Below are 26,793 nucleotides of genomic sequence, written 5' to 3'. Positions count from 1 at the left end.
TCTGTTACCTCCATCCCTGCCCTCCTCCCACACAGCACACCAGGAGCTGATGGATCGGTGTGTGCATTCATGGCTGGGCACCAAATCCTCCTGCAGACACAGCCCTGCAGCTCCTCACAGCCCTGGACAGCCTGGGGCTCTCAGGGAAAGCCTCTCCTGCAGCAGCAGAGCTCAGCAAAGGTTCCACCCCACAGAGTGCCAGAGGTCCGAGCTCCGTGCTGCACCAGGATCCCAGAGCAATGGCACAGCCTGGGATTTGGCTGTGGTGTGGCTCAGGTCCCTGGGGTGGAATCACACCCAGAGGGGCCCAGCAAGCTCATCTGGGGTCCTACAGGCTGTGTCCAGTACCTGAGCCTAGGCACAAGATATCCCATGTCACCAGGCAGGTGAGGCTCAGGCAGGGCAGAGCCTTCCTGTGTTACTGAGAGGCTGAGCATAAACTGAGCACCAGCTGAGAGCCTGCAGTGCTCTGTGTGCTCCCAGCTCCTGCCACTGTCCCACACAGAATGCTGGATGCTCAGTATCCCCTCACCTGTTACTCTGCTTGTGCTTCTCCTGAGGAAAGAGGTGAGCCAGCATCATTCCCCATTCACAGGGATGCTGCCACACAAACCAGGACAGAGCCAGGAATCAACTCTGAGCTTCCCAAACCCAGACAAGCCAGCCCCAAATACTTCCTCTCATGATAATAATCACTGCACAACAGATCCCAAACCAGAACTCAGGGCTAAACCATGGAAGACAAAGAAGAAAGGAGGGAAGAGCAGGATGTCTCTTCACTCCAGTTTTCATCCTTCCAGAGCCACATCCATTTCCAAGCCCATGGACACCAGGTAACAGGCACACAAAGGCAGAGAAGAAGCACTGACAGTCCCTCTTCCATCCATTTTCTCTCACTAAGTTTCTGAAGACTGAAAGTATCAATGTTCAAACCTTATTTCCTTGCATCTCTAACACAAACAAGTCATGAAGAAATGCTCCCAAGTCCCTGCTTGCCCCTGACTGAGAAGAAGGGAAGGCAGGGGACTAAGCAGACCCACGTGCTGAAGGGTGTAAATAAAGACATTTCTGGTGATGTGTAATTTGGTGATTTGTAATTAAGAGGGAGGAGACAAAAAATCCAGAAGCCATCCTCACAGAAGATGTCAACACGTTCCAAAGTGTAATGATCTTGATTTTTTTTTATTTTTTCAAATGCCATATGAAAATGCAGCAGGGAAAAACCACACAGGACAGCTGAGGGAACAGAGGAAAAGGAAATCTCCACAGAGACATCCAGTATTCTTAAAGCTATCAGTTAAATCAGTACTGGCCTCATTTTACAAGCTAAGAGGCTGAGAAAGGGCAATGAATTAAGAATTTATAAAGATGGACAGATAAAGGTTCAGGCAATCTTCAAGGAAAAAAAATGAAGGATGGCTTTTTTAGAGATTTGATGAAGCCACTTTAATAATTTATCTCACTACAAATTAAGACACTGATAATCAAATGTGATGCCCTTCAGAAATTAAGGGCATGTCTACACTGGAAGGACAGATAGTGTATCCCTCTCTCCCCCACACATTCTCAGTGGCCCCAGACAGTTATTTTAAATCCCTTACTGAACAACACCATATTAACAAAACCCTGGAATGCTGTACAACAATGATCTTCAGGGAGCACACAGGAACTTCCTCATGCTATGGAAAAGAGCTCTGGGGTTATCTGTGCCATCCCTTCCCAGGCCATGTCATTCCCTACCTGTCCTCATCCATGTCTGCCTCGTCCAAGCCTAACCAACACCTGGAGGCATCAAATGCATCCCATGGGATTATGTGAATTATCTGAATTATCCAGAACTGGTGACTGGGAGTGCTTTGGTCTTGCCCTGAATTTAGGTATTGGATTCTGTCAGTGCAGGGTGCCTTGATCCCACGTGGGTTTCAGACAGCCAAGTGGAACCCTGTCTGCTCTGCCCAGTCCTTATGACACTGCCAAAGCAAGCAAAGGGAAAATGAGCAGTAAAGTTTGTCTCTTCTTATGATGTTCTTATTGCAGAAGAAAAAGGGAACCCTCAGGAAATCACTGTGTTCAAGGCAGAAGAAGCAGTTTTAACAACAGTTTTCTGAGGGCTCCTCTGTTTTGAAGCTCATAACCATCAAAACATGTATTTTCTGGACTACTCCCACTCCCTTTGACTTTCACATCATAACTGGGAGTTTCAGCATAAGCTGGGAGTTACACAGAACACCTCAGTTCAGGAGGACAAGCTGGTCCATAGGAAAGGGATGACAAAAAAAGGTAATGAAATTATGTATTCAGAACCTGGAGCTTCCTGCCCTGAATCTGTCAGTGAGTTACTGAAAAATTGGTACAGGTCACTCCAAAGCCAAGACAGCAATTTTGTAACAAATAAAAAGAAAACATAAATATGTCTAACAAGGGAAACAAACACCAAAACGTGCCTACAGTGACAAGTGGGAGAGCTGAAAGATCAAATGGAGAGATGCTGGCTAGAGTAAAAAAGAGTGTGTGGGCCCTAGCAGCAAACCCAGGGATGCCTCACCAAACTGGGTGAGAGCTTCCTGTATGGAATGGGGAACTGGATCTCAGGCTCTGCAAATATTTCTCTCTGTTACTGAGGGCAGCCTCAGCCAGCACAGGTGAGCTGGGACAGAGATGACTGCCCAACACTCAGGGATGTTCTGAAGTGATGGGCAGATTGTCCATGCACAAAAAGGGTCTCTGAGATGTCTCAGGAGAACCAAGTTTGATTCTTGGCTCAGCTCCCAGCCAAGGAGTGTCACCTGTAAAACAGGATGAGCAGCTCTACCAAACCAAATCCATTATGTCTTGGGTTTCTGCAAAATACTTTCTCCATTACATCAACAACTCAATGCTTTGAACTTCCTCTGTAAAGCACTTTGAGACCAACTGATAAAGAACAAAGCTCTCCAAGAGGAAGATGTTTCTGTCAAATGTTCCAGCGTCCCAGGTGAGCTCTGTCACTTACAACATGAACTCTGTTTCTTTATACCATGAACACAACTGAACCATCCAGATCCCCAGTTAGAACAGACCTGAACAACTGTAGCAACTTTGTGTAAAGTAACCATACAGGTTTTGGGAGGCTAAAACTGTGCCAGAGGTGTTTTTCTGCTTCCTCACCTTTGCAGTGCAGGGCTGTGGACAACACTTTCTGTCCAGGTGACCCAGCAGCACCAGCCATGAGCACCAACAGCAAGCAGGGCTCTCACACAAACAATTCAACTCCAAAGTACCTGATGGGACATCCAGAGCTGCCTCACTGACTAAGGAGAGGCAAACATGGATCCCTCATGGCTGTGATGTATGTTTTATAAGCATGCTTAAACAATTTGGGAACAAATAAGGTCAAATTAGCTTATGTAAGCACAAGAGCCACTGCCTTGCAGCAGCCAGAGCTGCTATTTCAGGAATCTGTCTCTTCACTTAATGTTCCTGGCTGTTGATTCTCCCTCATCTGCCTCTTAGCTTTGCCTGCATAATTCAGTGATATCCAAGAGTGCACTTGTCTCACATTGCCTGTTCCCCAGTTCCAGCTCACATCCCTGCCTACCCAGCCCACATTTCCCTGGTGAGGATGCTCCTCCCTGAGGGATCCCAGCAGGTATGCAGTGCAACCCCTGAGGCAAGACAGGCCAAGCAGGCAGACACCAGGAGAAGATATCCTGTCCTCTGTGACAGCCCTAAGCCTGCCAGGGCAGTCCTGCACCTGGGCAGCTACAGCCTCCCAGCTGCCAACGTGCCCCAGGACAGAGTGTGGCACAGTGTCCTTGTGAGCAACAGCACCACCTGAATGACAAGAGCACATCAGTTAAAGAGATGCAAACCTCCCTCTGGGTCAAAGAAAGGTACAAAATTCACTATTATCATTTTTTTCCTCTTAAAACAGTTATTTGTGAGGGACAGTGGCAGGAATGGCCAATACAGACATTTCTACCAGAGGCAGGGCAATAAATATCATCATTTTCCACAGCATCCCACAGCTTCCAGTCCAGGTTCTCCCAGGTAAGCACCCACCTCTGCCAGCACCTACTCACTCACAAACTCACCTCTAACACCACAGCTGACCTAGAATGGCCCATGGAAACAAGTCTCAGAAAAAAAGGGATGAGACTGAGCTGCAGGAGAGCTCAGAGCTCTGCAAACATCCTCCAGCTCAGCAGGAGTGTGTGAGGACAGCAGTGGCAGAAAGGGCTGTTCACTCCAAGCCCTTCCCAAACAAACTCACCCCAGAACTTCAACATTGTCCTGGAACCTCTACCCCACCTGCAGCTTCCCTGTGAGCTACGCACAGAGCTTCCCCCTGGAGACTGAGGGCTAATAAACCCTTCAGCAAGTCACTTCAGTGCTGGAATAATTTCTTTGACAAATACATTCTCCCACAGATTCTAAATTTGCTCAGTTCCCAGCCTCTGACTTCTACTACAAGAGATTTTTTTACCATCTTTAAAAGAGATCAGTGACACTGTGAGTATTGTTTTACTACACCATGGAGCCACTACCTGTTCTTACAGCTCTTAAGCAGAGAAGTGAACATTTCTGCACCATCAAAAAGACACAGCATTTCTTTTGCAGCTTTAGAAAGTCTTTCAGCACAAGTGCCAGCCTTTGGTTATGAATCAAAACTCTTTTTATGTGGAATATAAAGTCCCTGACCCTTCTCACTACAGCAATATTGAATGTGCAGCTGGCCCAGCCCCACAGAGCCACACCAGCTGGGTTAGGTACATGGGGGAAGCAGGAGGAAGGGAGACAAAACCCCCACATGTATGAACACCACCAGCAGTCTGTAAAAATGTTATCTCAGGACTTTTTCAGGCCAAAAAGAGAACCAGCAGCTATATGCCACTGCCACTTCACAGCATGGGAGGCCTCCTGCCCACAGGGTAAACCTTGGACAACCCAAACAAACTGACAGTATTTCTCAGGAATTTTTCTTTAAACACACATGACCACAGAAATGAGAGACACTGAGGAAACTTTAATAGCAAAGCTCATCATAATCTTGGATGGGTTGCAAGTTGCTAAACTCTCCCTGACAAGAACAACATAAAGGCATTGTAAATGTCTGTGGTTTCCCAGTGAATCACTGAGTTCTGCATGCATTCAGCTGCTAGAGAGAAACATGGAAATGACCAGGCTGGGAGGAGGGGCATGTTTTATGTAGCTGAGAAACAAAATCATACCTAACTCCACCCACTGGATTCCTGATGTAATCTTTAAATAAAAAGTGTGTAATGAAACTGAGGATCCAGATTATAAACAACAACTTTAAATTCTCTGTTTTAAACTTGCTTAGATTTTGTCCCTCCTTGACAGAAACAAACAGATCTAATTGTTCTGTTTCAATATAGCAAATTATAGAACAGCCTAAATTACCATGGAGCCAGCATGTGAGTAAGTAATGAAAGAGGTAATTATTACAGTTACATAGAAACTCCAAGACTGGAATCTCCCATGTCATCAAGTTCAGTCACCACATCACAACATTAATTTGGCTGCTTGGTTCCCCCCACATCAATCCACAAGAATAAAAGTGAATGGCATTTGCTTCTTCAACCTCCTGTCCCCACAGATCATCTCCCAGGTAACAGCTGCACCCAAACACTGTCCTCAGGTACAATTTGTACTTGACTCAGGAGCCCTGCAATTTCTGTCACTGTTTCTACTGCAGAAATGATTTTCCAATGTATTTTAAGGTTTCCCTGATGAGCAATATTAGCAAGGCAGTCTGGTCCATAATATCTGCAACGCACCAGGAGTCACAAGTCCAGTGCACCTCAGCTCTGCTTTTGTGGCCCTGAAGTTCATTCCAACACAGAATTTGCATGACATATCCTGAAATTAATGTTCATAATACCACTCCATTCTTTTTCTTTTTAATTTTTTTTTAACACCCTAAATTGATCTGTATGAGTATATTCCCTAAATTCAAGCTCTGTCTCTTGGATGTATATACAGCCTCACTGAGCTGCACCAAGAACATCACAGTGGTGTTCCAAGAATTCTGGAACCTGGTGGGCACCACTCAGAGCTGCTGCCATCAGGGACAAGGTCTCTAAGACCATTTAAGCTGAGCCCACCCCAGAGTGCAGCTCTGAGACCAAGCAGCAGACAAATGAGAGCAGCACCCATGAGGTGTCAGCTGTACTCAAACACGCTGGGGTTTGTTACCTGTGTCACTTGGCTGATGCTCCTGGTGATCAATTGCTCCCACTCCTCCTCTGTGACAAACAGCTTCAGTTCATGAAGTAGCAGAACTCTGTGGAGAAGCAAACAGGCCATGGCCTGCAAGAGAAAGGGAAAGAAGAACATGAAACTCTCCAGGGAAGGTGTTAGCAATGAAAATACCCTGCTAGAGCAAACAGCTCCACACACCATCCAGGGGAGGCCAGCTGACAAAGCTGCACATCTTCACCAAACAAGTGTCACACACTGATTTGGGCTGGAAGGGACCCTAAAGATCATCTCTGCTCCCCTGCCAGGGACCAGAACAGGGACAGGGACACCTTCCATTGTCCCAGGTTGCTCCAAGCCCCATCCAACCTTGCTTGGACACTTCCAGGGATGGGGCAGCCACAGCTGTCCTGGGCACCCTGTGCCAGGACCCCACCACCCTCACAGGGAAGAATTTCTTGTTAATATCCCACCTAAACCTGCCCTCCTTCAGCAAAAGGCTCTGTTTGAAACATTCTCTAGCTCATTACAGAGTCACCCCTCAGGAGACAGGGTGGTGGGTTATGGTTGAATGCATATCTAGAAAAGAGAAGGTCAGAGGGGAGTGGAGGGATCATTACAGTTCTAGATTGAGGCACAAATACCCAAAACATGCTTCAGCAGCTGCTCCAAGGGCATCACTGCCAGTCTCCCCAAGTTTTCAGGCAGGCAGCACCTTTGAGTGACTGCATCCTTTACTGTGCCCTGACCAATGCAATAGGCACAAATAATAAAAAATAAGAGCTGGCAGGACAGCAAATTCTTCATTTCAAAGGAACACTAGATGGGAACTGCTGTTCAGAGCAGCACTGGGCCTTGCCCTGGAGTCAAACTTGCTCATTAAGCCTCTACATTAACACAGCAATGAAAAGAATGGCCACCAGAAACCAACAGTAATCTGCAATCTTCTTACATATCCTTTTCTATTCCAGAATTCTTATTTTAAGGCTTTCTCAGGTACAAGAGAAAAATGCAGCATTAGTCAAAGGCAAAATGCACAAAATACAGTAATGAGGATTAGTACAAATAGCTTTGAGGATTTAAGGGGGAAATTTCTGCAGCAGCACAGAGTTAGTGAGCAAATTCTACTCATACAAAAAATAAGTTGCCTCTAGCTGCCATCACACAGACCAAAATTGAATGCAGTTACAAATATCAAAAATCAGAAGGATTTACAAGAGCTAATCTCATCCAAAGAAAGCAACAGCTGCTGTTCTTTAACCACATATCACAGAAAACAAATGAGCAAAGTTTCTAAAGCTCCTTAAAAAAGACATCATTGAGATTAAGAGTCTGAGACCTCAAGGATAAAAGCAACCTGGTGATTCCCAACCTGGCCTCCAGAGACCCCTGGGGTCAGAGAGAAGCAACCTGAAAAACATGGAGCAGGAGGATTAAATCTTCCATTGGGTCATTTCTAGGGAAAATTCCTATTGGCTTTCTAGGGTTTCAATTTCTAGGGAGCTATTTACTGAATAATTCAAAGTGACCAAAGACAAGGAATCCCTGGAATTCCTGGGAGCAGTGTGACCAGCCAGAGTTGTGGCCAGTCAAACAGAACATGTCACAACTCAAGGAGGTCTGTGTTTCCCACACAACACATTCCAGGCTCCTGGGACAGATGGAACACAGGTTGCTCCCTGGAGAGCATCAGCACTTGTATCTGTTTCACAACAGATAATGTCACACATCCTTGTAAGCTTACCTCCAGTTTGCACCAGTATGGCCAGTGAAGAGAATTACCCAAACAGAAAGAGCTTTTATTACACACAGAAATCCTGTTCTTCACTGGAAGGTGAAAATGCAGCAGGGAACCAGTGAGGCCATGTCAGAAGATTTATGTTCATTCAGTGACAGAGAACACCCCAACACCATCTTCAAGGCAGGCAGCCTTACATATTCCTTGTAATTATGGGAAGGCTGTGTCTTACAGAACAAATTATGGCATGTGTCTACCAAATGTAGTGGAAAGTCACTTCAGTGCAATTAAAAAGAGAATGTGACCCTTGGAGCAGATGAAAGACTGTAATTCATTCTGAAAGGCCCAGGCAGGGTCACAAACCCCCGGGCAGCAGCTCTTCTGTGACAATTACAAACACATTCATACTGCAAGTGGGTGTAGAGCAGAGAGCAGGGTTCTGTGAAGGTGTCCTGGGATATCTCAGCACTACAGCTTAACTCCAGAGGCACCAGTGCCAAGGGGCAGCTGGGAGCTGCTCCAGTCAGCAGTGGGCAGCAGCACTGCAAGCTAATGAGGAAAAGAACTGGGAGGAAATCAAAGCTGTGCAATGGAATGGGAGCTCTGGAGACTTGAGACTCATCCAGTGCACTGAGAACAGTCCCTGGATGGCACCTACTCCTCAGGAAGCACTAAGCCTGAAAAGTATTTTAAAAGTGAAAAAAAAAAAAAAAACCAAAACCCTGAGCATTCCCTTCTGTGTGACACAAATGAGGAAGTCAGGCCCCCAACATCTGAGGATCCTGGCTGGTGCTAGCACTCTTTAGTAATTCTGTCACACTCAGAGCTTTCACATCTCCAGCCTGTGTATTGGATTCCAGTAAAGTGAAAATATTTTTTGAGTTTCACATAATTAAAACACTGCTATTGCTCTACTCAATATTATTCTTTTTCCTGATCGTTTTTGAAACCAACGATAATTTAGTACTAAGCATGAACAACTTTTCTCATTTGAAACAACAAAAATAAAATATTTACTTGTTGGTTGAAATAAAATTTGGCTTAAGAACATCTTAATCAGAGAGTAAATACGACACTAATAACTACAGCCTATTGTTTCACAGCAAAGGGAACAGTTCAACAGCAAAAGTTAAACCACAGGGAGAGGGACTGGCATCAGTGGACTCAGCCAAAAACATCAGGGGCAGAACCAAAACTAAAATCAAGTTCTTCAATCCTGCTCCAAGGATAAACCCAATAAGAAACAACAATTTCTCAATGCTCCTGCTGGTGCCATCCCACCTGAGCAAATTCAAACCAAAGCAGGAGGGGCACCAAGTTTTCTTTAGAAGGTGGTGCAACCATCACACATCAGTCAGAGCGTCCATAAACACATGAAAAAGGATCGTGAATGTCATCAGAAAGTGGCTTAACAGGGAAATGTACCCAGAGAAAACAATCTAGCAATCAGGAGCACAAAGGTGCCACAGCCCCTTGGAAAGCAACAGCCTCAGCAAAGGCTTTTCAGCCACAATTCATCTGTCAGGGCTGAGAAACACCAAACCACTGGCTGGAAAGGCACGGAATAGCTCCCTGTAGAATAGTGCCCAGCAGGATTTGCAAAAAGGATTTTGAACACTCAAAGAGCAATCACTTTGATGACCTTCAGGAGCTTCACCAGGCAAAAAAAAGCTTTGCTTTATCACCTAATATAAGGAGAGCTAAGAGTATGAGTGCTTTTCAAAAGTAAGGAGAGACCCAAAGTCAGTCAGATCTTCAGGAACAATCTCCTTGGCGTGGCAGAGAAACAGCTCTGCTGCTGCGTTTCATTTTCCTTGTTTTATCTTCTCAAATACATGGGCACAATGCAGCTGAAAGCAGATGTGTTAGAGGTGTGACATCCATGCACATGGCAGTGAACATTCATCACCCCACACCTGCTTCAGAGGGCTACCCAGAGATACCACGAGCCACTTTCTTGCCTATCTCAACACATCCCACTTTTTGGTAATGCAAACGCTCAATGTTTTTCATGAAAATAGCCTAAAAAAGAAAATGAGACTGGCTCAGGGGATTTTTGAAGCCATGGAATGAGGATCTTCCTATCCCCAGCCAGTTCTGGGAACACATCACTGGAGCACCACCCAACAGTGGCAGCAATACCAGAATACAGAAAGATCTTTTCAAAAATGAAGAATAGTTAAAAAAAATTACCTATGTTCAGTTCTGTGATGCAGAGGTTTCATTGAGACTTTTGAAAAACAAAACCACACACAGAGCACCTCGGGAGGAGCCAAGCCACCCCAGCTAGCTCAAATCTTTTGCATCAATACTTTCAACCCTTGTCATTTCTCACAGCTCATCATTTACCCTTAATATATCCATGATGTGTATTTAAACATGTTTTACCATCAAATCACAGACCGCAATTTGAAGTTTGGAGAGTACTTCCACAAAATCCAGAGCTGGAGTTCAACCACTTGACAGCCCAGTTGTCTCTGTCCCTCCTGCCCTCCCCAGCAACACTGGTATTTTAGAACATCTTACAAGCATTTGGCAATTTTGGAGGCTGGCAGAACAATATTGTCCCCAAGAATGTCAGAGAAGATTCTCTGCAATTTTTCAGTGCCAAGTCAAGCCTACTGTGTTCCTGACAGAGTGTTCTACGAGAGAGCCAAGCATGATCAACACTTCACAAATGGACAAAAATAGCAGAAGACTCAGGAGTCCCAGCTACCAAACTCCAGTCCAGCTCAGGGAAGAGGACTGTCATCCCCCCCAATATGCACAGTCTCTGAAATGAGAATGTGTGAGAATAGTTACAAGCAGATGACAGCCAGATTAGAGCTTTTTCTAAAGGGAGTTGTGTGCTGCAGTGCATCCTGTGCACTAGGAGCCACTCAGCTGCCTAATCAAAACATTTTCTCCTTAATGTCAGTTTTTAAAAAGATTGTAAAATAGTTAAAATAGTAAAAAAAAATAAAACAAATACAAGGGAAGTCTATACAAGCAGGCACCGTAGATACACTTACAGACTCCCACATATTTTATCAAGCATACAACTAAATAAGGCAGAAAGGCTCATTATCAGTCCATGTGGGAGCAGGGAACAAACAATAACTAAGGGCAGTGCTGACCCTAAGGTCTTCTGTGCCTTTGTTCATTTCCCTCTTATCTACAACAATTACACAAAATACCACTCTGTGCAAATGGCTGTGATTTCTTTCTGAAACAGGCAATGTGCTCTCTGCAGTAACCAAGATCTGCTGGTAACTCCCAGGTGTGCTCACCCACCTCAGCCAGATACTAAAAAGGAGTGTGAGAGGAGTTTGCATACAACCCAGCTTTATCCTGCACAAGACATCTGGCCAAACCATTAAATATGGTAAACATGGATTAAACCCCTACCAAAGCCCCTGCTCTCCCATTGAAAGCAGGTATCTAGCTCAAGTAGGTCACAAATTGCTCTCCCCAGCCAACAGCCAGATGAACTGGATGGAAGGGAACAGATCAAGATGTTTTCAATCACTGCAGTTGTGAAAGAGAAAAAGAACAAAACAAATAAGCCTTTGCAATACTGCAGAGATTCTGTTCGCAGTCCTGAAGAGATGAAGGCATGACCTAAATTCAGAGTTGTTTTTCCAAAGAAAAGCACTCTGTTAATATAAGAACATTTGTTACTGATGCAAAAATACACACTTTTCAGTCCCAGGTGGTTTAGGATACTGGCTGGAGATGGTTTTGCAAACAAATGAAAAAAACCTGCCACCTAGGCACACTCCTGAGAGAAAAGAGACTGAAATCAGCAGCCACCACTGCCACCATCAGAGGAGCAGGAGCCTTAAGATGTGCCTGCACTGTGACACTCCAAAGCTCAGCTCTGAGTTTTCACACAGCTGCTCTGCTGGGTGATCCCAAAGCAGTTTGCAGGCTACAGCTGAGTAACCCTTCCAAATTCCCTGACAGCCAACCCCAGCTTTCAGGAAAGAGGCTGCAAGTTCACCTGGCTTGCCTCAAGCACATGGCAGGACAGAAAATCTCACTGAACCTGACCCAGGACAGTATTAGAGCTTATCACACCTCCTTACACTTTGTAAGGAGTGGGGAGTTTAAATGCTAACCAAAGACATGAAGATGGATTTTCCTCGTCTTTTTGCCTGTTATTTTTGCAGCAAGTTCATCCACATGAAACTTGTCACCAGCGTGGCAAGAGCATCTCATTCCCTTTATGTTAAATATATATAAAGAAAACATTTTACCTGGAAAATTACAGGGTTGTGCAACTCAAATACATTTTTAGAAGTGAAGAAGCATCAGGATTTTTAGTAGTATCAACATTCCACTGCTCTTGGAAGTCCAGGAGACAGAAATACACAGCTGGTATCACACCAGAGAGGCCACTGGTATTCCAGAGCACTGATGTCTCCCTTGTGGCACAGAGCCTGCCCTGCCAGCACATCTGATTCAGTGCCAGCACACAGCATAAAACAGCAGCTCCCAGTGTGTAATCCTCAGCATTAAGACTATTCTACAGCAACAGGGATATGGCAAAAAATAATTGCACTTCTAGAAAATCTCTCCTCCCAAGCCCTCTGAGACTGCAATCTCATGAATCACATGCTGCATTTGTGACAAATGCTCCCAGGAAAGCTGGGTAAAAGAACAGAGGCCAAGATTATGAGTAATTCTAAATGAGTTTTCTTTGAATTTCAGTGAATAATTAAACTATGAAATAAATTTCTCAGCTATCTGTAATTTATTACATGTTTAAAATAAACCAACCAACCCACTCCAAAATCCAAAAGCTGCACCTTACAGTGGTATTGGTTACAAGAGAACAAGCTGTCATTTATTACCACAGAGCAGGAGATCCAGAGCACCACAGCAAAAGCCTCTTCCAATTACCTTTTTATCTTTTTTAAAAAAGAAAACAAAGAGCATCCAAAGCCATGAGCAAGTGCCAATCTACCCCCATTTCTGCTCATACAGTCAAACTATTTTAATTTTACATTCACATTGGAGACAAAGGCTCCAATGGAGCAGTCTTGAGTTTCAAGGTTTCTTATTTCTCAACCACATTTGATTCATCCACTTGAGTATTTCTGAGCCCAGGAGCTACAAGTCTGTTTGATACTGGTTTGGGAGCTAAGTTAGAAACTCAGTCTTGAAGATTATTCAAAAGGACAAATTCTGAGAGGGATGGGACAATAAATCACAACAATGGATCTGTTCCACCCAGCAAGTTCCCATTCCCAGCAGGTTGCTCAGAGGCAGTGGCTGTGTCAGGTGGGCTGTGTGTCCCACACAATCATGGAATTGGCCTACATGGGACACCTTAAAGCCCGTCCTGTTCCACCCCTGCCATGGCTCCCACTGTCCCAGCTTGCTCCAAGCCCCATCCAGCCTGACCTTGAGCACTTCCAGAGAAGTGCTGCCAGCTGCTCTGGGCACCCTGTGCCAGGGCCTCAGCACCCTCACAGGGAACAATTCCTAGTTCCCAATATCCCATCCATCCCTGCCCTCTGGCAGTGGGAGCCATTCCCTGTGTCCTGTCCCTCCATCCCTTGTTCCCAGTCCCTCCCCAGCTCTCCAGGAGCCCCTTCAGACCCTGGAAGGGGCTCTGAGGTGTCCCTGGAGCCTCCTCTTCTCCAGGTGAACACCCCCACTCTTCTGGCCTGGCTCCAGCTCTTGGAGCATCTCCATGGCCTCCTTGGGGAAAAACAAAGATTCCTTCCAAACTTAAGTACAAGCAAGAAATTATGCTTCAAGATCCTTAACACGTGTCCTCACTGAACAAGCACCAAACACCAATTATTTACTTAAAACATACAAAACTTTTTGGAATGTTTTAGATATAAAAAGTGAAAGCCAGAGGTGCTCAAGAAACATTTGCCAAATGGCTTTTCCTCAATCCCCAAGATGTCACTGCAGTATCTCTCACACAGATGTGATCCATACACATTTCAAATCCAACAGGGAGGGAGGATAAGACAAAGCCCTGGCAGTGGCTTAAGAAAACTATTTTTGGTAACAAAAGATAATTTTTCCCATTTACCACCACTGCAACAAGGCACACACAAATAGTGGAGCCAAGACTGACATTTAGTAGCTGTCTAAAAGGTTTCAGTGTGGAAAGTGCTCACACCTTCTGGGATAAGTCAGGAGAAAGTGGCTGGCATGTTCAGCTGTGCAGAACTGCCCATGCAAGGACACCTGAGCAACAACACAACTGTTTCTTGGTTTAAAAATTAGACATCAACTTTTACCCTAAATTTACCCTGTTATCCCTCTGGTTAAGGAACTTGAGAAGAGCCTTCCCTGACCCTGTTCCTGCCTGGCACAAGGACATTGTCAGTCACTAGACAGACTCCTGGTGCCTGAAAACGCAGTCACAGGGAGCCCACACTCCCCACAAAGACCATGAAAACATCTCCTGTATGATCACCTGGCTCTGGAGCTGAATTCAGTAATTCCTGCTACACCCAGTGTCCTCAGAGTAATGAAATGGCTTTTTCAGGGCATTCCCTCAGCCAGCCCTGACAAGGTGTGATGTTGCTGTCCAAGGTCAGCAGAACATGAGCAGGACACAGATGACAATTTCAAGGTCTGTCCTTCTGCCTCCAGAAACAGAGATCACAGAAGAATGCAGAAGTAAAAACTTATCAAAACCCTCAGCCATCATCCACCATCCCACACCTTCACAGTGCTCCCAACATCAGGCTCTGGGCCAGAAAGCAGCAGGTTCCTCCCTCGGCCTGGCGTTGCCAAAAAAATAGATTTTTTTGAGATTTATAAGCTCAGGAATAAAATTCTCTGTGCTAAAAAGTGATGAAAACAAATGATGTTTTACAGCTTAAATTAAGTTCCTGCGACAAATGGATGAGAAAAATTTTGCAAGGCTGGTTAATTACAACATGCAAAGCATTTAAGTGACACCTAAATCACGTTTTACAACCTTGGACAAGAAAGGCAATTTCAGTGTACTCCCACCAAACATCCTAGATCTTCAAACTCTTGTAATCTTCAGTGGTTTGGAACCAGCCAACCCGCACTGCAGCCCAGCTTCAGGCACCTTTACCTGTTCTTCCTTCCCAGGAAAAATGCAGATTTCCACAGATCTGGCAGGAACCTTAAAACCACTCACAACAGCTGACATATCATTAGTACATTGAAAATAATTGCTATACAAGACATGTTTTGCTTATTTGACCATCACCATCATATAGATGATCTGTTTAGGCCTTCTCAAGCACAAAAATGATGAATGAACTCTGTGGGTTTAACTTTTATTCCCAAACCTCTCTCTGGCTGGTTTAAACATGGAGAACAGCAATTTACAAACGAAAGGGGTTGTGTGTCCTCCTGGGACTGTTAGAACATACATCCATACAGGAATTCCCAGTGCAAGTCAACTTCCCAGTCACTATCTCAGTAATGGAAAAAATGGAAGAGCAATCACCTGCTCATCACCTGCTGAAGTAGCAGGTGAACTGGATCCCTCAGCTCCATGAGAAAGGCTCAAGGCCAAGACTCAGGGATGGCAAAAGTGCCTCCAAGTAGAGGAAAACCCCAGGATGTGGAGCTAGATCAGACCTTGGTCCCTACTTTGGATGCTCTACCTTTGGGTGTCAGGTTTTGCTACCTTTCCTCTGAAAAAGAACAAAGCCTGCTGGAAGCAGAGACAAAACTGGCTGTGAAGGAATCTCCATCTTTCTTCCCACCCCTCCTGATAACTCCCCTCTCCTCTCTATTTTTATTCTCCATAAATCTCTCCACCTGTGGCTCAGATGTCCTGCTCTGGGCAGTAGCAAGGAGAAGTTGAGCAAATTGTTATGATCCCACTACCATTCCCAGGGCTCTGCAGAGCAGCACTTCATTGATCAGATGAGCTGCTCACTTCATTCTGCTGTGACTGAGCACTTGCCAGACAACAGAAAGTTTATCCCATAAGTTACACTGGCTCATCCTCCTCCACAACCTGAAAATGGCTATAGCATGACAAGCACTTTAACCACTGCTGCTCAGTCTGGCTGAAAATGTGGACTGAGCTCCATCCCACACAAACCATCTTTATATAATGCAGCTGCACCTGCATGGGCTGTGTCAGCCCAGACCCTACAGGTAAAAGCACTCATTGATTTCACTGACACAGTCACAACAGATGGGTTTTAAATGTACTTGAGACAGCAGAAATCCCAGGACTAGCAGTCCTGGCAGATATATATACAGCCTGCAGACCATATACACAGCATTCACCCACACAGGTTTCTTCATGCCCTAAACCATCATTACTTTGTTCAACCAGGGACTCTGCAAATCACATTCTGCCAAGGAATGGACTTTTTCCATGCTTGGTTCTCCTACAAACAGTGCTCTGGAGGATGTTCTTGCCAGAGGAAAAGCCTCAACTTGCACTTGACAAACCAGAGGGGTCACTTGGGAGAGTCTGCTCACTGCAGCAGGACATCTGTGCCCAATACAGGAGTGCACAGGTACAGCTGCTTCCTTCAGCCCTGCTCTGCTGGCAGCTAGGAGAGGCAAAAAAATAATTAGAAGACAAATTAAAGCTTCCTCCTATGGTCACCAGAGTCTAACAAGATGTAATGGTACAAATAAGAAGTTGCTGTATTTTAAAGGGAGTAGAGAGGAGTCCATACCCACAGAGAGATCTGACAGTGCAGTTTTTCAGAGGATACCTGCATGATAAATACTGGCAGGTTTTCTGCCTCAGATGAAGGGTCTGCAGGACATTTGTGCAGTCAAAACAACAAACATAAAATAATACACAGGACTCCTGGGCCAGGCCAGGTATTAGATACCAGCTCTGAGTATTTCAGTGGCAAACAAACAACAAAATGGTGAGTGTTGGACTAAGCCCTTTTCTGACCCAGAGATGGGGCAACTGAGAGGTGTTTTAATAACTTTTATTCTATTTTCAGTCTCATGTGAAGAGTGAGACAATACAGATGTTACAATTAATGCCATCACAATCAGAAGCCAACTAATTATGATGCACTATAAGTGTTTCTTGGCCTATTATATTTTGCCACACCATGCTGTAAATGCTTTAAAGCAAATCATCTCAAATCACCCCTTGTGAGAATTCTGGGCTGGGGAAAACCTTGTGCTCTTCTTTCACAGAGGCCAACAGGCAGACCCTTGGGACACAGCAATCCAGATACTGGGCTGCTTTGGTCAACACAGAGATTTATTTCTCCCTGGGGTAACCACTCACCATATCATGAAGGCCAATCAGTCTTAACGTTTTGCTCCAAAAAAAAAAGTCAATCTATTATTACCCTAAATTCTTGAAAAATGAAAAGATGCCATAATTAAGTGAGCCATGAGGACACAAGATAAATCAGCAGCAGAGCACAAATTAGCATCCACGAGCTCTGATGTCTTTTTGCTCTTCCTGTAATGCACAGTTACAGGAGTGAAACCCTGGAGGGGAATACTGGTACCATGGGACACACTGAGACCAGAGGAGAAAAGAAAAGGAATGGACTCTGTGCAATGCAACCAAGCCTCCCTTTCCCACATTAAAATAATAATCAGAAAATACGCCCATTTTCTTCTTCTCTCCCCAGTTAAGGATACAGTCACAATTTTAAAAAATAATCTAAAACCTGGCTTCTTAATACGATCCTGTTTATTTTGGAACATTTCTACTTTGTTTTTACAAGTTTCTCACTCTAAACATGAGAACAAGAAATGTTCTTTTGTTAAGAAATCAAAGCAAAGACTCTTGCAGGACATCCCAGTATCTGAAGCTCAAAGAAACATGACCAAGAAACCTCTCAGGAAATCATCTGGGACATTCTCCTTTCTCTCAACTTCCACTTTCCTATTGAAAAAAAAAAAACAAAACCAAACCAACCATCCCTAGAGCTTAATTTTATCAATTTCTATTTATTTATTACTTATATATTGTAGTATTGAACACCAAGAGGCTCCACTGACACCTCAAGTTACTCACACACGTTGGTAAGACCAAGACCAAAACTGGTTTATTTTGCTCCAGTTGCCTCACCCTCACTGCTCCTCCCAACACTTTCCAATCCAGTTCTCCTCTGCACAGCAAAACCCTCAATTCAGAAGAGACTTGCAACAGGATTTTCTTGAGGCAATTCAGAAGGCAGCTACAGCATAATGCAGCCTATTTAAGGAGACTTTGCTGAAGTTTAATTTAATAATTTAGGAGATTTAAGAGCAGCACATGTTTAAAAAAAGCCCATGTTGCCTAGGCACTGTGTGCTTTTAGCTGCTGCCCCTGATACACCAGACCAGGCTTGATGCTGCAAGAACAAAGGTTTCCATCTTTTGAGAACATTTATCAGCAGATAATGAGAAATTAGAATTCCAATTCACTCAAACAGCAGCCACTGAAGTTTAGCCTGCATACAGTATAAAAAAAGGTACTTGCACAGTAAAATTGTTAGCTTGGAATATTGAAATGAAAAGCATTGCTAAGCAAAAAAATAAAAAGTTGGAAATTGTACTGGGTTGAACTTTAAAGATTCATTGTTTTGGATGCTCACCAGCAGACCTCTTTTCATTTTGCAGAATCCACTGAGAGAGGCAGGATGACAATTCAGAGGGCACAGTCCCCTTGGGAAGAGGGACAGGGCTGGAAACCCTGCTCTGTGTGGAGGCTGCTAAGAAATCCTGCAGAGACACCTGAACTCCTTTCTTGTGCTTCAATTCTGCAGGGTGGCATTTTAATCTGTGCCAAGGGAGAGCAGAAAGAGAAGCAGCCTAACCCCACTACTCCCACATCCCCATACTACAACAAAAATGGACCTGCCACTTGGTACACAAACACTTGGGGACATCCTTGTCAGTGAGCACAGCCCAGATTGGCATTTCATTTCATGCTGCAGAAGCCCTAATCTTTCTTCACTTGCCAACAAAACACCCTTCCAACACACCTCCTAGTACTCCCACACCAAGATCTCACTGTAAAGGGAACATAAATCAGTCCCCAGAACTTCAACAGGATTCTATCCTGATTTTTTTATATTTTGCAACATTAATATCTCTTGAGTCCATATGAGAGTAGCTCAGTTTCTCACACCACTGCCACTTCTTCCCCTCCTGTGTTTGTTATGCCATTATTAAATACATGGCAATGACCTTGTCTCTGAGCAAATTTATCCCATTTGCTCCACACAAACACCTACTCCTCAAACTGCTGGAGGGGCTGTGTTTGAGAGGCTGAGCACAACACACTTGGGTGGTTCAACTCTTTTTAAAAACTATCAACTTGCTTTTTAAAAACTATCAACTCCCCATGTGTCAGATGGCAGGTTTAACTTAGTAAGCTAGGAAATTACTCAGAGTTGGAAAATCACTGCAATATGGTTTAGATCTAACTCAGCAAGTCCATCCTACGTGCAGGGCTGTCACTGCTCCTGAGCACTTCCCTCCTTGGACAGCTCTCACCAGCAGCTGTCTACAGCAAGAACTAGAGTTTATGTGACCTTTTAATTTTCTTATTTCTTCCCAGCAACCAACTAGAATGTTTTCTCCATTACTGATGATTTGCTACATGATCATCAACCCAACCAGCTGAACAGCAATTAGCAGAATAAATACAGCCCAGATCTCCAGAATCACAATAAAGAGGCAAACAGAAGTTTTTTCATGTTCTCAGAAGCTTTTTCATGTTCTGCTTGTGCTACACTGAGGGCAGTGGCTCTGTGCCAGTCAATTAATGCTGGTATCACTATGGATTTGTTTGTGGGCAATGCAGGCAAGTGTCTGACACTTCTGGCAAAAGACAGAGGCCATTAGAAGGCAACAAGAAGTTCAACAATGACAAAAAACCTGTATGAAGGGAAAATAAACAAAAATAACCAGCTCACAACATGTATGATGCTCCCAAGGGGCCCTGCAGGTTCAGTGACAGGGGTCCCACATTAAACTGAAATACACCACAAACACACCAAGTTCTCAATGCAAATACAAGTGAAAACTCATGCCATGGGATTTTGAGCACTCAGCTTTAAATGCAGTCAGGAGGACCTGAAAAATGTTAACAGACCTTTTTAAATTTCCAACCATCTCACACAAGTAAAAGAGAAACACAGCTTAGAAAGCAATTCCTCAGGGAGACACGTTTTGCTGTGGCATCAGACACCTTTCCAAAGAACATCAGAGATTATTTATGGATGCTGTCAATGTTCTCCCGCTCATCAAAGGAAAATGGTTTTTCTGTGCAACCCACTGCAAGAAACACTCTCAAAAATGCAAGGTTGGGATGCAATAATCCACATGTACAACCCTCCTAAAGGTCTGGGAACTAAAAATCTCCACACAAAAATGTAGAGCACTCTGGCTCTGACCCAGCAAAGCATTTCAGCATTCAACTGCTTTCCCTTCCACTTCAGTGGACAGTTTACAGATCTAGAGCTAGCTCATGTCACAGGGCTTTGCTGGCTTGTGATGAAATAGATCAAAAGTGCCCAAGAGCCCACCCATAGTTCAGCTTCACCTTGCAAAACACAGACTCCCCTTGACCATCCCCTTACACAAAATACAAACAGCAACAGGACACTGACTGGAGCCAAAGCTTGTCAGTTTGACATAGATTTTCCAGCTGCAAATGATTTCTTTTTACTGAGGAGAGGGCACATACTGACCCAAGGAAGATGACAAGGATGGATTAGACGGGCAGCAGCCCCTCCAGCACTGCATTCCCTGGATCTCAGTGCCAGGGGACAATTCACCTCCTGAATGTGACCACAGTGCCACCTGACAGAGGACACAGGCACAGGGGTGTGACCTGTGCCAAGGGACAGAGGATGCTCTGAGGGAAGGGAGCCTTTCACTTATGGCCCATTGCTCAGCTCTCCCCAGCTGCCTGCCCAGTGCTCACTCCTCATGCAAAGGAGGTAGAGCTGAACTGGTGCTGGTTCTTATCTGGGGAGGTTTATTTTGCTTCATTTTTAGTAACAGCTTATGCAAAATGTTCTATAACAAGCTCTTCCTCTACTACCTGCTGGCAGCTATCTGTGAGCACACAGGCAGGGCATGGTGCATTAATGTGGGGATCCATTCATCTCCCCCAGCATGAAGTGAAATACTCCCAAACACTCACACAGAGGGGTGCTGGCTTCTGAGGCTTCGCAGCACTTTCACTGCTCTTGCTGTATTAAAGTTTAATTAATTTTTAACTTAGATATTTACATAGAACATAAACTGTTCAGAAGGACAACTGTCAACCAGCCAAGACCTCTCTGGCAGGAATTTGGGATCATATTTTACTCTTCTGGTGATGGCAGCTCTGGCACAGACCTGCTTCAGTTCTGTAAAATTCTGTCTATATATGTTTGATCCCTTTGGGGAGACTGCCAAAGCACCAAGATTAATTAGCAACTTACCTAAAATACACTCTCTCAGATAGATCTTAAAGGGTTCCTTGACACAGACAGCTTTATAAAAACACATTCGGAAATACTAATGAATCTGTATGACATAAGATGACATTTTGAACTCTGTCTCAGTGCCCATTCTCATTTCCACACTAAGTAAAATTACTTTTATTAGTTTCATGACAGCTCTGCACTTACATCAGCTCTGCAGAGTTCCAGCCAAATCACAGAAAATAAACTCACTTGATGGACAAATACTGCCTCATTATGCTTCCAGCTACTGCAACATCCTCAATCAATATAGCTTTGAATGTAAATAAGAAGGCAGGAATGTATTCAAATGGATGTGTGACCACAGTGCAAAAGTAATTGCAGAGCCTCTTAGCAATTGTGTTGACGTGTACACTCCCAGTGCCTTTCCCAAAGGAAAAGAACAAGGGATGGATATGAAACCATTTCTGTAAACCCATGGAAAAAGTTTCACACTAGAAGAGGTTTTAAGTGTCTGCCACGAGCAAGATGGAGACAGCACCTTACTCCTGGCAGCAGTCATTTTCATTTATTAGTGCTCATTTCCAAACTGGCTCCAATACTGCTGGCCAACATGCTGGAGCTCTGAGGGAGAAGCACAGCTGTTCCAGGCCAGGCTTCCAGGGAGGCTGTGCTCCAGCTGGGAGCTGGCAGGTGCCCTGGCCTGCAGGAGCCTGCATCAGCAGCACACCTGGGTACTGCAGTGCAGGGAGCCACACTTCTCCCTCTTCACCTGATCCTCACACTCACAGAGAGTTTTTAGGGTAGAAACATCACCTCATGGACTCATCAGTCCCCATAAATGGGGATAGTGCAGTGAGAACCTCACCACAATAACCAGTGCAGCACTGAGGGGTTTGTGCTGCAACACAGTACTGCACAATTACAGAATTAGATGTTACTGTAGCTCTGCTCATCAGACCAATACAGCTAAAAATAAACCAGGAAGACATTCCTCACCTAAGGCTCAGGAGGGTTCTGGTATGTAGCTGAGTCATGCAATAATCATTAAATTAAACACATCTTGATCCCTGCTTTATGCTCTATCAGCACAAACTAAAAAACCAGGCTTTTGTGCATATTGAAGGAGCAACACTACACCCACCGAAACAGGCACAAGGAAATCTGAAGGTCAAGGTCACCTGGAAAGCAACTACAGCAGTAAGAACGAATTGTCCTAATAGAGGAGGAAGTGGGGACTAGCTCACACACGTTTTTCTCCAAACAGAATTTGAGAGAATATGTTTAGTGCTTGTGGAGGACATCAGGCTGACAGGAACATCCCTCATCCATGAAACAGCACAATCTCCCCCGTGCTGTCAGCATCACACACTTTCTGCTGGCTAATTGCACTGACAGTGAGCTATCTGTGCCAGACACTTACCACAATCCCCTGGCACCAGGACAACTCCAAGGGACAGTGCAAGCTCCACTGTCATTTTCCCATATCAGCTATCCCTGGGTCTCTTTCCCCAGCTGCCACTTGTGCTTGAGCACTCAGAGCACCAGTGTGTGCCTGGTCACTGCCCTTCACTCTGCTGTAGCACTTTGTGTGTAAGGGAAAGCTCTCAGACCTGCCTGGATGTACCAAAACACTGTGATGTGCCAATGGCCCCATTCTCCTGCCACTGAAGACACTTCTGTAAGGACAAGGTCACAGTGTGACTGATTCTTAGGACCTCAGTCTGCAGAACTGCATTCAACAACTTAGATTAGACTGCACTACAAAGTCATTCTTTTCCTCTTTCTTCCTTTTTTTATTTTAACTTGTAGCACTTCTCCCACTCTAAAGGTCCTCTTGAAAAGCTTCACAGTTGCTGCTTGCAATCAAGTGATTTTGTATAGTTCATAGTCCCTCCTTTCTACAACAGAGAGCACTGCAAGGGCACATAGCAGGGATGAGCCAGGTCATATTCTGAGAAGAAAGTACAGCCTTAAGTTATATGTTGGTTGAACATACATATGGGATGGCAAGGATCAACAAAAGTTTGTGAAAGGCATCCCAACTGCTACTGTAGAAAAAAACAAAATTAAAAAGCCCACAAACAAAACAAAACAAAAAAAACACCCAAACCACCACAAACCCCACCAGATTTCTCAGTTCAATAAATAAGTGACAACCAAACACTATTTTTTTTAAAGCCTGAAGCATTTTAACTTTCACACAGCATGTCTGGGACTTAAACTTCCCACTTGAAGAAAGGCAGAGTTTGAAAACAGGCCAGCCAATATCACTGAGCATTCAGAGCAGCAGCTGCCACAGGCACAATGCATCTGAACTAGCAGAGGGTCCTGCAGCCAGGGTGGTCTCACAATGGGTCAGAAGTCCAGCTGAGAAGCATGAACTGCCTGGAACAAGGTGGTTTTGCAGACCCACTGTCACACACATCTTGTATTTTTCTGATGCAGAGGTTTAAACAGGTAATAAATTAATTCATGGTGGAATGACAGCCCCCCTTCCCTGGTTAAAACATCCCTTGCCTTTGTTTCCTCGCTCATAAATAACACCAATCTCTCCATCTCTTTCCTTTTCCAGGGAAACTGCTGCATTTCTGTCTCCTGCAGGCATCTGTGCCCCAGTAGTAACACCAGAGGAGCAGAACTTGGCCACAGGTACAAGCTTCAGTCTCAGAAACACCACTGCAAATTCACCTTTCCTGTTTAAAACTTGTTACACAGGTTGAGCTTACTGCTAAGAAAACCAACCCTATCACTGTGAGCCATACTCAAAACTGCCTTGAGAGCTGTCACCCCCCCTAAAGTGTTGTTTTATCTCACAAATGACTTCCAACATGGAGCTGAACAACCTCACTGCTCCTCTAGGCATGTAGGAACAGTGTCACAAGAAAAGGGGTGACAATGTCAGTCACACTAGCTGAAGTTTAAAAGCTTTTCTTTTGCTAAATTTTGCATCAAGATGCAACCTTGGAATATCTCCAAAACACTCCACAGCGAACACCCAGGCCAAAGGAAAGTAGCTCCCAGAAAAACATGGAACACCCACCCAATAGCTACAAACACCTCTGCTTGTAAAGACACAGCACTGCCACTGAGGGTTTGCTGCTCTTCAGGTTTTAGAGGTGACCAACTGAGGGGCACAGGATGCACAGAAAGGCTGCAGCAGTGCAAGACACAGTTGCCTGGGTCATCAGCTACAGCCAACAGCTCACATTTGTATGAGATTGTTCTCTCCTTTACAATATTCTTCTACTGACTTCACAGAAGCTATAATTTCATGTTAATGAGCACTGCCTCTGATGAAATAAATCACAGCTTTCAGCCAGACACTCCTGCCCCTGAACAGACTGTCCCTCTGCTGTAAGTGAACTGACTCAAGTTAACTTTAACATGGCAAAAGGGGGAGAAAAACTGTGTGTGCAAGGGCAAGGGAAGTTTTCAGCCAAATCACCCTCATGTCCCATTTTGTGATGTAAATGCAGGAACACCTGGGCAGCAGGCAGGCAGGGAGGTACCCAGGAAAAATGGCTGGGGCTGGAGGGGCCAGGCTGCTCCTCTCCAAGCTGAGCAGCATCTGAATGGCTCCTGCATTTCCCACAGGATCTTCTCTGCTACCTCTGCCCAGAAACTGAGTTTGTCAGACCTGCAGCAGGCGCAGGAGGAGTGCACACACAATCCAGGTTTGCTGTTTCTTAACCAGACCCCAGTCTTGCTGTACACAATGTTCTGCAAACCACCTCAGCCAGGCTGGTCCAGGGGAATCTCTTATTGACCAAGTTTAACTTTACACTAGAGGCCCCAGCAAGAGCACAGATTCTCGAAGTAAGAGCTGGGCATGTAGGCCAGTGGCCACAAGATCTTACTTAGAGGCTCTAAAAAGAGGAACCAGTCTGGCTGAGAGGAGCTGTGGAACAGACCCCCTGCCTCCATGCTGCTCTCACAAACTTCCAGGTATAGAGGATGAGGAGGAAGGAACAGCCCACTCACACCCCCTTCACTGATCATTTTCATTTTGTTCACAACCACCTTAAAGCTCAACCTGAAGGTGCATCTCCTTTTCCCCCAGGCTGGCTGGACAGTGGCCAGCAGTTCTGCTGGCCCAGAGCCCCAGGGCTCTTTATCAGGCCAACACAAGACACCTGCCCAGAGCTGAGCCTCCACCTTCTGTGCAGAGCATGGCCCTTCCCAGCTGGTGTGGCCCTGGGACACCCTGCTGAAGCTCTCTGCACAGCCAGGAGATCAGAATCCCTGTGGGATCAGCTGTTCATAGATGCAGCAGCCATACCCAGAACAATCAGCACTAACAAGAGGAGAGTTAGAACAGGAGTTAAGCCTCCAGTCCCTGGGACTAAGCTAGTTTAATGATCAGAAGCCAATATTCAGGGCTAAAAGTGGAAGACCACCCCATGTGCCTCTCGATCATCAGGGCTGGCCAAATTCAGAGTATCATGAGAGCTTTGGTATTTTCAGGACCCTTGAATTAGTATAGCCCTTTTGGAAGCTGAGTCCTTCCACCTCATTTGCCCAGAGCCTGCCAGGGAGAAGTTACCCCCCTGCTTTACCAACATCACTTTGTCACATACACCCACCTAGCCTGACTCCTACCCTACCCACTAGGTTACCACCAAAACACATTTGCATTGAGAACCAGTGGGAAAATTTAACTGAAGACCTGACAAATTGGACATTTGATGCTGGGAAGCCAGAATTCCTGAAAAGGAAGCACTGTGTAAAAAATGTAAAGCTGCAACTCCAAGCTGCACAGGCTTCCCTGAGCTCACCCTCCATGTGCCTTTGTTTGAACAGCAGTATATCCATGTTCTGTGCCCAGCTCCCACACACTCCACACGTCCTCCCCTACTCCTCCCACCCACAGGCAAACAGGCTCTGCAAACAAAGCTCAAGCAGCTTGGTGGAAGCCCTGGAAGAAGGAGAATGCTATTCCCTGTGGAGAGGCAAAGATAAGGGAAGCTCCACATAATGGAGCTGTCTGCTTGTGATGCTGTTCTGGTCTCTTGAGGATGGGATCAAGTATGTGCCCTACAATTAATTTGTTGTTTGTGTAACACGTCCTTATTACCATCCACTGAAATTAATAGCTTGATTCACTCTTTTTTTTTTTTTGTCTTCTTTAAATCAAAGCCATTCCTGTTGGGTAAAACAGTCTGAACTGCAATTTACACTGACAATGCAAAGCAGCCCTACTGTGAACACATACCTACCCCTTGACATTCCCTCCAATGATCAGAAACAATAAAACAGCTATTTATGACACAGGGAGATCAATCTAGGATGCACTTCTGCAGGGGACAGACCCAGGGTACAGCTGGGGGGTGGGAAAGTTTGAGACAGTGCTACTGGGGGTAGCACAGAGGGGTTTTGGTTATTAACTGTGTGGAAGGACCCTCCCAGTGCAGGGGAAATCCAGACAGGCCTCATTCCCTGCTCCAGAACACTGAGCTGTGCACTCACCCTGCAATGTTTTATTGATAAGGCTCCACTAATTTTGTG

At 45.0% G+C, this 26,793-nt stretch overlaps 1 protein-coding gene across 1 annotated transcript in view; it reads right to left on the bottom strand.

The window, feature by feature from the left end:
- MYBBP1A (MYB binding protein 1a) overlaps window positions 1-26,793 on the bottom strand; it is a 56,278-nt gene that overhangs the window by 7,007 nt on the left and 22,478 nt on the right. Inside the window, exon 25 of the mRNA XM_014310427.2 lies at window positions 6,199-6,312. Coding sequence (XP_014165902.1) covers window positions 6,199-6,312 — 114 coding nt within the window. The remainder of the gene's footprint in view (window positions 1-6,198; window positions 6,313-26,793) is intronic.

Source organism: Geospiza fortis, unplaced genomic scaffold (genome assembly GCF_000277835.1).
Source record: "Geospiza fortis unplaced genomic scaffold, GeoFor_1.0 scaffold633, whole genome shotgun sequence".
Lineage (NCBI taxonomy): Eukaryota > Metazoa > Chordata > Aves > Passeriformes > Thraupidae > Geospiza > Geospiza fortis.
This window is presented reverse-complemented; position numbering and strand designations above follow the sequence as displayed.